Source organism: Rosa rugosa, chromosome 7 (genome assembly GCF_958449725.1).
Source record: "Rosa rugosa chromosome 7, drRosRugo1.1, whole genome shotgun sequence".
NCBI classification, from domain to species: domain Eukaryota; kingdom Viridiplantae; phylum Streptophyta; class Magnoliopsida; order Rosales; family Rosaceae; genus Rosa; species Rosa rugosa.
This window is the reverse complement of record NC_084826.1, coordinates 25,317,891-25,329,909: the sequence shown is the minus strand read 5'-3', so window position 1 is coordinate 25,329,909 and position 12,019 is coordinate 25,317,891. Positions and strand designations below refer to the sequence as shown.

Below are 12,019 nucleotides of genomic sequence, written 5' to 3'. Positions count from 1 at the left end.
TCTCCTCGTTTTTTTTAATCAAAGTTTTATTTGTCTAATTTTAGAGAGATTAGTTTCCATTCCAGAAACCGAAAGATCTATTGGGGAGCAATAGATGTTTATTGGGGGGCAATACAGGTTTATTCATGGGGCAATAAACCTCTCCGGTCCCATATGAGATTTGCGACAACCTCTTTGGTGACTTCCAGCGAGGTTTCATAAACTTCTATTGCTCCCCAATAGATGTCTATTAGGGGGCAATAGACGTCTATTTGGGAGTAATAAACCTTTCCGGCGATCTGTGAGATCTCCGACGACCTCTTTAGGACCTCCAGTGAGGTTTTTAGAGAAGTTCAGTGGGTGGCGGCCGGTGACCGGATTCCTGCACCGGTGGCCGAAATTCAGCGATTGTTGGCCGGATTCAAGCTATCATTGGCCGGATTCAGGTGACCGGTGACGGGACTCTAGCGAAGTCTCTTATAGCTTCTCTCTTTATATAACAAAGGGGTGAGAGTAAAATAGTATCAAAAATAACTTAAAAAAAAAAAACATAATTTGGTATTAGGAAAGACCTTATTAGAGTTTTCATGGGTAAGAGGGAATTAAAAAAACCTAAGTGGGAAAAAAATCCCTAGAATTAAGATAAATGGACAAAATCTCTAAAGAAAAAAGAAAAAGAAAAAGCTTTTGTTATTTGTGGTTAACGTTAGTATGCACCGGATAGATGACATGTTTCTATTTATAAATTTTTGGATATCTCTGAGAATTGAGATGATATCAACCACGAGCCGTCGTTGATCACTTTCCGTTTTTATCGATGAGCAGCCATGGGAATAGTCTATTGTCATCGATAGATCTGTAGCCACAAAAATTATTGATTCGATAAATTGACAGTAGCCACCAGTACTCTCATCCCACACTACTGATCTGTAACCAACGTTCTTGCAGTGGACAGATATAGGGGGGGCAGATGAGAGTCGTCTACTGTTCATCTTCTCTCTACTCAGGCTCTCTTCTTCTCTGCAGCTTTTTTCTTCTTTGTTTTTCCTCACCCATGTGGTGATGCCTCACCCTCTGTGGTGATTCCTCATCGTCTGTGATGATTCCTCCCCCAAGTGGTGTTTTGTTTTCCTTGTTTTTCTCTTCTTTTGCCTCTGATTATTGTCCTCAATGTTCAAATCGGTTTTTAGATTTTAGATCTGAATCTCTAAGATCTAGTCTCAGATTTGTTCTCATGGTCATTTTCAGTTTTTGTTCTGCCTTTGCTCCTCAAGATGTCCAAACCGTGAACAAATCTCTTTCTTGTCTACCTTGCCCTGCCATGGAAGAGTTCGCACTCCTCTTCAACCACCTCTTCAGATCTCAGGTTTGTTTGCTAAGATCTATTTTGGTTTGGTTGTTGTTATCCTTTTATGCGAGATCTTCTCGTAATCGGTCAATTGGAGAATGCATTGCACCTCTGCCGACCACCCCTGGTTACCAACCGTCGCTCATGATTTCCGTCAGAGCTCCGGTGTCGAATCTGCTATGGCGGCTACAAGGTGGAGATGAAGAAGAAGCTTTGAATACGATTTGGGTTTTTTTGGACTGCTTAGGCCTTTTTGTTTTCGGCTGTTTCTTTTTTGTATTTGGATTTCTCTAGTCTTGCTTGTTCTAGCAGTTGACTATGTGAATCATGCTTTACAGACTTGTCTGTATTGGGCTGTGTCCCTTGTACTGTTGTTTGGCTTTGAGCCTTGTTATTTGATGCTACCTTTCGACCAAAAAAAACCAACGTTCTTGCATGCTATTGCTGACGGTTCATTAGAATAAACCTAGATATATGCTTTTGCTATTTTTTTTTTTTTTTTTTTTTTTTTTTTTTACCAAAAGAAGAAAAACCATGATCTTGCATTATGATTTTATGACCTAACTTAGCTGGCATGTAGGCCGCAGGCACATTACAATATTACATAGGACGGCACAAATTAATTAAAGAAAAGGAAAGTGAGATCATACAAGAATAATTAAATACATTAGCTGACCAACAAGGATGATTGTTTTTAATTTACTAAAAAAGAAAGAATTATACAAATGGTCGAGTTATAGTTATAATTCATTCGACATTATGGTTACTGATTTTTCACATATATTATTTTAGTCACTCAAGTTAAAAATTACAATCTACTTTAATCATTGTCATCAAATTTGTCGTTATATACCATTAAACTTGAGGGTATTTTAGTTCAATCATAAAAAATAAAAATAAAATTATATTCATTTACTTTTTCCTTTTTTTATTTAATTCTATTTTCGATCGAGGAAGGTCAAGTTTGAAGCTTAATCAAGATTGTGAGTATCGTGAAAAAGATGAATACGAGTGCGGTGGACAGAGCTAGAAAAGTGAAAAAAAAAGAGCAACAAATACCATCTTAACTAAAATATTTTTCAAATAGTGGATATTTACGAGTCTTTGACAAACAAAATTGATGAAATAACTAAAGTGAAAGACGATGTCTAAATTGATCAAGTAAAGTGATATTTTTAAAAAGTGATATGGGTGATCAAAGTGTCAAATAAGTAAAAATTCAGTAATCATTTGTGTAATTCTACCTAATAAAAATCTAATCAATTTTTGCCCCAAAAACATCGGTCTTCAGCCCATCGTCATTGCTTACATGAAAAATGATATTCCAGATTAATGGTTAAATTTTAATATCAATCCTAGATTAGATAGCAAAGAATCTGCAACAAAAATATTTGAGTTTGACGAATATCAACTTATCAAGTGGCTTCGGCCAAATTAGTTGGTGCAAGCCACTATCTCTGCCTACCAACTGGGGATGTGTAGCATTATCCCATGAGGATACACATTTGTGTTGTTTGGCTCAAAATGATATAAAATCAAATAGATTACAAAAAGAAAAATAAAATTCAAATCTGTTACTTCCTATTGGCTATACGATTGCGTGCTTTACTTTCCCCAAAAGAAGGGTACTCCCCTTACAAAAAAAAACAAAAAAATAGTTTTTTTTTTTTTTTTTTTTTTTTTTGGGGCAATGGAAGACATATCTATTGACATAAGTCATACGACCTCATTTGATCAAGCTTGAGAGGTTCGAAAACTCCTCATAGTACAAATCGATGCTCAAGTATAACACGACTAAAATTTTAAAACTAAAATTTCAAAAAGATTAAAATTCTAAGTGTGTTTGAATGAGGGAAAATTCTTAAGATAAATGTGTTTAAAATGCAATTTGACAACTTATTTCTTAACATGTTTAAAAATTTGAAATTAGTTGAGATCGTAAGAATACGAATCCATGATGATATTGACACGGGAGGACTCGATGGAAATAATAAGCAAACTAATGATAGGAGGAGGAGAAAGAGCTCATTCAGGAGGAAATAATAATATATCAAATAAATAAATAAAGCGTTGCCGGCCTTTTAAGCCTAGACCCTACGACAACCAAGCAAGGCAAGCAGATGAGTCAAAATTTAGCCGAAACCTGTGATTGCCGAAACCTGTCAAAATTTAATTAAAGCATCAGTAGATTCTTTGGTTTGATCATAAGTTGATTCGTACGCCATCTCATCCAGACAATTCAATCTTGATGATCTTGCATGTAAAACGCGGGCGCATACACACACCAAACCTATATATATGTTTGGAAGATACACACACATACATATTCTGAATCTCTGATGATCCTTATCCTATGCCGCCCCATATAATTAATTTTTCATTGATTGATTACTGTGCCCTACGCACGCAGACTCCACTTGATCATATTGCATGCTGCAGCATGCATCTGTCCACAATTGATTGATCAATTACCGGCTATTCCAACTCCCAAGAGTTGTTTTCAGTCGACGGGCATGTCACTATATACAGCTCATAGCTTTCAATTGCAGCTTGCGTATTCAACGATCACTATATATAGTTCGATCAATCTCACAATTGGGTCTGTAAGCTGTGGCAATTGGGATTGATAAGCTACATATTCAGGTTTACAGATACTGTGTTCATAGTCATTAGGATATATGCATGAGAATCAAGATCAGATAAGATGAAGTAGGTGAAAAAAGAGATATAATATTTCGATCAACAATAATTGTACTTGTTATTATTTTCATTTTATCTGCAGAGAGCTTTCATTATTGACAAGTGGAAACTAATAAAAATCCAGGTGTTTATACTTAATAGTCTAAGTAGTTAGAATTTCTGCCTAGTAACAAAGAAAAGAGTACCCCGAATAGTTATACTTCGTGTTATAACGATCCAGATGTAGTATTATAGAGATTAGGAACAATTTTTGACTTTTAAATATGAAAGCTAGCAACTCGATCTCTCTCTCTACTCAATCCAACTAAGGCGCGCTGCGTTGAGGACGTTACCCAGAGCTTGGCTACAGTGTTATCCATGAGGTCCGGTACTCCGGTGGTGGACCGAGTTGATGATGATGGCGTCGCTGACGATGAGGACAACGATGTGTGTGTAGTTGCCCGTTTGATTTCTTAAGATCTGATCTATATCGGACGGTTAGGTGCATTTGTGAACTGTTGGTGGAGAAGTAGAGGGTCCTCTAGATAATGAGGGATGTGGACTTTTCATTGAAGGAGATATCGTCTATCTGAGACTTTCTCTATTGGTGTTTGATATGTGAATTTGCAGGGTCTATGTTGAGATTGTTAAAATTACGTACACTCTTGAAAATGCCACATGTTTGAAATTTGCTGCAATAGATTTTGTATGGTCAGAGTATATGCCACATGTTTGACTTAAGGAGATTTTTTTTTTTTTTTTTTTTTTTGAATAAAGGGCTGGTGCGGCTGCCCTCAAGCCTTGATTAATGAAACCGTCGAATACAAGAGGGGGACATTGAGCCTAAACCCCTGATTACAATAGGCACCTAGAGTACATCTTGAAATAATATCCTGAGTCTCTACTAAACAATTGTATTCAAATACACACCAACTAACAAAGAACGCGCTCCAGACTTAAGGAGATGTTATAAGTCTCACAATTTTTTTTTTTTTTTAGAATAATAAGTCTCACAAATTAGTTGTTCAATATTAACGAAAATAGGTCGTAGCTACAGTGTGAGCACAACTCCTTCATTCCTTCTGCCTCTTTTCATCTGCTATCACTGCAGTGATCGATTTGCTACTACAGTAATCATATTTATTGTTGTGAATTTGTGTGAGTGCATGTGATCGATAAAGCAAAGAGCTAAATTTCAACATGGTATCAGAGCACTAATTTGATCCAAGAGTTTTGGGGTGTACTGTGATTCAATTAGGGAGATTTCAAATAATGAAACCCTAGAATCAATTTCATCAAAATCGTGGCGGACACAAGTAGCAGTGGTGATATACTTACTCCAATCTTCAACAATGAGAACTACGACTTCTGGAGGATCAAGAGTAGTATAATTTTCGTCTCACATGATCTTTGAAGTCTTGTCGAATAGATAGAGAGACTCTTACCATAGTCAAGAAATTGATTCTGAAGAGCAACATTAATAGGGATGCTAAAGCCCTAGCTGTGATTCAATGTGCAGTGACCGATGAGATTATTTCCCCATCTCAAATGAGGAGACAACAAACACTACTTAGAAAACATTGCAAGAAGAATACAAAGGTACAACAAAGGTTAGAGTGGTAAAACTTTAGTCTTTAAAAAGGGATTTTAAATATACTCGAATGACTAAGGATGAATTGCTTAAAGATTATTTGACTAGGGTTGGCTTTATTGTGAATCAAATAAAATCCTATAGTGAAGTAATAGCAGAGAAAATGATAGTTCAGGAGATTCTTCTGGGTTTAATTAAAAAGTATGAATCGATAGTTGCAATCATTGAAGAAACAAAAGATATGGAGAGAAAAGCTTTTAAAAGATCTCTCAAAACTTTTGACCAGAGATTAGAAACATAGGATGAGAATGAAACAGAGAGTGCTTTTCAATTTTTTAGCATTGTTTCAAGAGAGAATCAGAGTGGTTATAATTAAGACAGAAATTGCTTTTCCAAGTTTAAAAAGAATTAGAAAGAAAAAGGACAAAAATGGGAAGGAATAGAAAGACTAATACCACAGTAAAGAATAATGATTGCATTAGGAATTCTTCTCTGTCAGAGTGTAAGATTTGTAGAAAATACCACAGTGATGTCTTTGGTTCAAAAGAAAGCCTAAATGCTCAAAGTGAAAAAGATTTGGGCATGTACAAAAAGATTCACTCTGAGTCGCCGACCTCCCTTCTTCTGTTTGCCTTCTCATGGTTATGGATGTCGAGATCCATTGATAAGCATATTGGATTCAACCACATCAATTAACTAGATTATATTTGACCATATATGTTCACAACTTGAGTAAACACACATTTTAGATAGCCAACAAGTCAAGAACAAAGGGAAATGTATCAAAAGTCTAATTTTTTTTTTTCCAATGTTTTTGTTTAATTTTTAGGTTAAATGGGTTGATGGCGAACTTTCTTTTTGTTTCTGATTTTTTTTTTTTTTTTTTTTTGGCTGTTGGAGAAAATTTTTCCCAGAATTGGAATTATGAGTTAAGGACCCTAAGAACATTTTTTTTTTTTGGTGAATAATCCTAAGAACAATGCAAGATCGTGACAAAAAGCAAACAAGTCATTCATGATCAGTTTTAAAAAAATTGTGACACCACTATACCTATGCTATCATACAAGTACAACAACCGTAAACTTCTTCTTGCACTCATTGATCTTCATCTTCTTAGGAGCATGGGACTGAACCTTCTTCATGTATTTTTACTCCCAACAGGGCGCTTCACATTCTTTTGGTAAAAGTGAGAAACAATCAGGCTCTTTTATTAACCGGTAAAAAAGCAATAACATGTACGAAAATTCAATTCGAACAACAGACAAAGTAGGAGAAGGAGCCTCCAAAAAAAACCAAACCTATGCTCACCAGAGAGCGAAGCAGTATCAATGGGTTGGGCCATATGCATAAAGGAGTAAAATGCAGCTTTCAACAATTGGGCCAGGGCGCCAAATATCTAGTGAATTTTTGAGATAAAAAATAGTCTTTATTGAGAATGTTGGGCCACTAAAGAATCAACAAGAAGGGTTATGCGTGAAGCCAATAACCTTAATTCCTTATATACTATATCTCATTTCTCAATGTGGGACAATACTCACGCTCTCACATATCTCAGCACGTATGGTGAATTGTGGATAACTTACATTGGATGGTGTTGACCAATTTCTAATGGGACGCTACTCAATATTCTCAAAAATAAGCCCTCCACTCATTGGGAGTTTTAAGTCCCTCAATTTTATTTTCATCCTATCAAAAGCCAAAAAAAAAATTATAATTGAAATTTAGTAAAGCTTACGGTGGGAATTGTTCACCAAAGTCGACGGTGCTCACTGAAATTATTTTTCCTCGTATTTTTGGTCACCTCTGTAACGTCAGGAAGAAGTGACCTGATATAAACCCTGCCTCAACCAGTGAGCTTCTTTTTACCTGGCAATATCTTTTCCCAAATGATTTAGGGTTTAGGAAGAAATATGCCCGGGCACTTTTGTTACAGTGGTAGAGTCTAGACTTATTAGAAGACAAAAATTGCCTCTGTCCTCTTATTGGTAAAACTGAAAGTATCACCTGCTTGAAATAAAAAATAAAAATAAAATTAAAACTTGAATACATATTTATCCTAGTTCGAGCATTCAACTCGGTTCAGTCTTTCGTTTAACATTAATTTACTATGAGAAAGCAAAAAAAATCCCCAATGAAATTTAAGCCTTCTGCGTTGTTCATACATCCGAGTTTAGCACAACCAAGAAAAATGCTCCAATGCAATTCAATTCTCGAGTAATCCGCTTGCCAACATTTCAAGGGCTGCAAAGGTTCTTCAGATCCTCCTCCTTGGCATACCAGTTGGGTATTATCTTAGATACATGAGGATAAAGGTCTTTGTATGAGTTTCTGATGGTTCCTTCTGCTACTCCAGTAGCGAGTGAGATATCTGCACACATTAGCCATTGCTCAAGTTCAGCACATGTTATGAAGATATGTTGGTGCATATTGAGATTGCATGAACATGACCTGTACATATAAATAATGCAGCATATAGATCATAGACCAAAGGAAAAACAATATTGAACCTTTTAAAGGCTTCTTATCATCTGAAAGTTGAGTTATAATATATATAACTGCTGCTGCTATTGATATAGGGCTCCTCCTGAAAACATAATGCCATAGTTAGTAGCCAGTATGAAGAGCACATGTCATATGACAATCCGAAAAACTTTACACCCAAACCTTGGCTCCATATGGTCTAAGAAAAAAGCAAATAAAGAGCAGGAAAATGATAAAATAAACCATAATTCTCATCAAATCTCAGGGGATGAGTCAAAATTGATTGGGTCATACAGAAAATGTATAAAAATCTCAAACTATTAGAATCTTTAACCTTATCAGTACATATACTTTATGGCAGATTGTCGAGTTCAACTGAAAAATAGCCAAATATGATAGATTCACCATTTCTTAAGTTGTGAAGGGCAGTTTTTATAGTTGAAACAGAAATACAGAACATCATTTCTTATTTTCTTTGGTACTTGTTCCAACCAATCATTATGACGCCTCATTGTTCCTTTTCCTAAAAGTACTGCAAAAAATCATAAGATATACATAACATGTTCTTTATTATTAATGAACAAAATCAAAACATTTGTGGTAGAACATGACATTTGGTATAATGAACCATGAACCTATGTGAATATGCTACTGCTATTCACAATAACCGAACTGCTACGAAATATTATTTTTTTCGTCTTTTTTGGTTTCTTATCAAGGAAATGGTTAGTACTGAAATTAAAGACTATTTTCCTCATAATCCGTACAAACAAGAACTACCTTATATCAAATTCTTCTGACTTCTGCACAGCTTCTTGAGCAGCTTTGACCGCTTGATTATTCATACCAAGGTTGGAACAGAAACGCCTCTGCAAGTTGATATTAAGTCAGTGGCAACATAAAACAAAGAGAAAAATAACTACTATTAACTCTAGCTCTATATGCAGGTAAGTCAGATTCAAGGGTTATTTTCTACTTGAAATCAAAAAAGGATTCAAGCGAGAAAGAAAACAGTTCTCACCATAAAGTCCCCGGCATGTATTGTTCCCATCTCCACTGACTGACCCTTCTCCAATCCCAGCTGTTTCACTATGTATTCTTTTGCTCGGCCAATTTCTTTCTTTGTGGCTCCATTGGCAACGGAGCAAATTTCTAATTGAAATCCACAGGTTCAGGGAAGCTTATACACAAAGGGAAAGATAATTCAGGAAGCATCCAGATGTTAAAAAAAAATCATAAGCTGTACCCTTTACAGTGCGGGGCTTGTCTTCTTGTCGACAAGCAATGTATAGGCAAGCAGCCAATAACGCATCCTGATTTCTTCCTCTACTAGACTTTTGATCTTCCACCCTCTTATATATCTCATTAGCTCGATCCTTCATATCAATCATAAAAGTAAAATTAGGTATGATTAACACTCAAATCATTAAACAAAAAACTAATAAGCAAGATAAGTGATAAACCTAAACATTTAACTTCAACAGTTATGTATTGAGAAATGAACATGTGATTTATAGGCTCTAGTTAAAATATTTTGCTTGTACAGCTACCAACAACAAGAAACAGATGATGCAAAAGGGCATAAGCAACAAGCAAAATGAATTCAACTTGTTCTCATACTCCTTATAATAGCACATGTGTCTATACAAGTTCTACCCTCCCCCAACTTTCAAAAAAACTGAAATCAACTGTTAAGGAAACCCATTCCACTTGACTCTTATGTTTCCTTCACAAGCCAAATATCCTTCTCAAACTAAATATGCCACAGGAAGCAAGAGTGAAAAGATAAATGATCTATTGATTGTCCACTCTTTTGCCCATATACAATTAGCCAACTATTTCCCATTTAATACCATCTGCTTCAAAAATTGTGGCCGAAAACTGTAATGGGCAGCTCAAACCAAATTCTTCTCAGGGACACAAACTCTTTTGAACATTTAGGCAATACTATGATCAATATGCATACGTGAAATGAAAATGTACAGTACTAAACTAAGTTCTGCTACTCTGAAAATTTTCAGAACAAGATTTCATATATCATATGGATACTGAATAACAGACAATACGTTTCCGTCACTCATTCAGAATGACTTTCATATATTGTTTTATAATATGAAAGTCCTACGTCACTCACAATCACAAACGACAATCATGAACAAATTTCTTTACTTTTTTTAAGAACCACAAATTTTGTTAGAAGAAAGGATCACAGTACAAGAGATTACAAGAAGTCCTTAAAACAAACTAAAACACTCAATAGAACCAGAAACAACAAATTATTTTATTTCAAACTAAAAAGTGTATAGGCAGATAAATGTACTAGAATCATTGATGATCCCATAAAGAAGCAACTATTAGTGATCAACTAGCATACCTTGATGGTTGCAACAAGGCCCAACCTGAAACACAATATTATCACATCAGGTATTTTTCTCTGTAGTAGCTTACAGTCTCATTTTTAAAGAAATGTAGCACAAAAGGAAAATATTCAAACCCTTAGTACTCTCCACACATCACTCATTACGAAAGGGAAGAAGTGAGAATTCCACACATGAAATAATAAAAATCATAGTAACTGATATCAAAAGTGTAATAGTAATATCCTCCATTGGTTGCCATGACAAAATTTGAAAGTCGAACAATTTTATTTCGACTCTGAACGCCATTTGCACAGGAGTAAATACTATGTTCAGTTAGCTACGGGGCATGTAGTTCCACTAAAACAACTAAACATACGGTCCTTGTACACATATATAACCAGACGGGAATGAGAACTTTTCCCCTCATCTTTATTACCAATCCAAAATTCTGGGATTAGACATTGAAATTTTAAACCCAACCCCAAGTGAATATTGGAAGTAGAAGGATCAAACAGACTGCGAGTTGAGATATTGGCACTATTGAGATTATGATTTCAGAGCCAATCAATTGTCCTAGGGATGCTTCAATATTTCCATCAAGTTTGGGAAACCTAAAATTAGCCTCAACCAGCGTCCTTCCAATTCCACAACCTTGAATTATGATTCCTAGTCTCCCAACATCCCGAATCAGCTTCACATAGAACCAACCGATCCAACTCCAAAACTCTCAAACAAACCCTAAAAATTCCAATTGAAAAAAGGGAAAAGGAGAGCACCGAAAGGGTTGTTACCTATCGGACATGGTAGCGATGGTTTTGAAGGCGAGTATCAAGCCCCGATCCGGATTGGAGCCGCGGTTCTGCCACCTGCCCAAAGACGAAGAGAGGAACTCGCCGGAAGCTCCATTGGGCTTGGCGATGACGGTGGACAATCCGCCATCGGCCAGGAGCGGGTTGGTGGGGCCACCGACACGGACGGGGTCGTTATCGCCGGACTCGTTGGCGAAGGTTCGCCACTCGGACGTCTCGTCGATGGAATGGGACTCGAGGACGAGGCCGCACTCGGAGCAGACGGTGTCGCCGGCGGAGTGATCGAACACCACCTCCGTCTGGCGCTTGCAGTCGGAGCAATACGCATCGGACATTTCCTTATTCTAAATTTTGGAGGGTGGGATAGTTTTGGGTGAGAGAGAGATAGAGATGTTGAATAATACGATAATAGGAAAGAGGAGGTGAGGGTATTTATAGACGGATAGACCCAGGGATTGCAGTGTTTGTTAGGACACACATGAAACCTTCATGTTGCTCTTTTCTCTGCTTTTCACCTCTTGGATTGAGAGCCCATTCTCGGTTTGGATTGGACTTTTGGGTTTGGTATATACACAATTTAAGAGTTATCATTTCATTTGGCACGTCAGGCCAGGCAAGTCTGGCTAGGGCTGCACACGGGTCGAGTCGTACAGTGAAAACACAAGGCCTGTAATTTATTACATTTGGGTGGAGCTTGTTAAATTGTGAAGTTGGGGTCAACAAAAACCCGAACCGACATAAGTCCGTTCGATTTTTTGTTTGTTTGTTTTTT

At 36.5% G+C, this 12,019-nt stretch overlaps 1 protein-coding gene across 1 annotated transcript; it reads right to left on the bottom strand.

Moving 5' to 3' along the window:
• Positions 1-7,602: 7,602 nt before the first annotated feature.
• Positions 7,603-11,671, bottom strand: LOC133721409 (transcription initiation factor IIB). The gene is made up of 7 exons (XM_062148012.1): positions 11,230-11,671; positions 10,453-10,477; positions 9,325-9,454; positions 9,100-9,230; positions 8,859-8,947; positions 8,105-8,181; positions 7,603-7,965 (listed from the first exon to the last, which is right to left on the bottom strand). The coding sequence occupies exons 1-7, from the start codon at positions 11,580-11,582 to the stop codon at positions 7,832-7,834; spliced, it is 939 nt and encodes a 312-aa protein (XP_062003996.1). The 5' UTR covers positions 11,583-11,671; the 3' UTR covers positions 7,603-7,831.
• Between the last annotated feature and the right edge of the window lie 348 nt (positions 11,672-12,019).

Bases quoted from the DNA above. Each gene is read 5' to 3' on its own strand.
- LOC133721409 (XM_062148012.1), bottom strand. From the start codon at position 11,582: ATGTCCGATGCGTATTGCTCCGACTGCAAGCGCCAGACGGAGGTGGTG. The intron at 9,455-10,452 runs GTATGCTAGTTG...ATTGATATGAAG, and splicing joins GCCTTGTTGCAACCATCAAG to GATCGAGCTAATGAGATATA. The intron at 8,948-9,099 runs GTGAGAACTGTT...ATCAACTTGCAG, and splicing joins TACATGCCGGGGACTTTATG to AGGCGTTTCTGTTCCAACCT.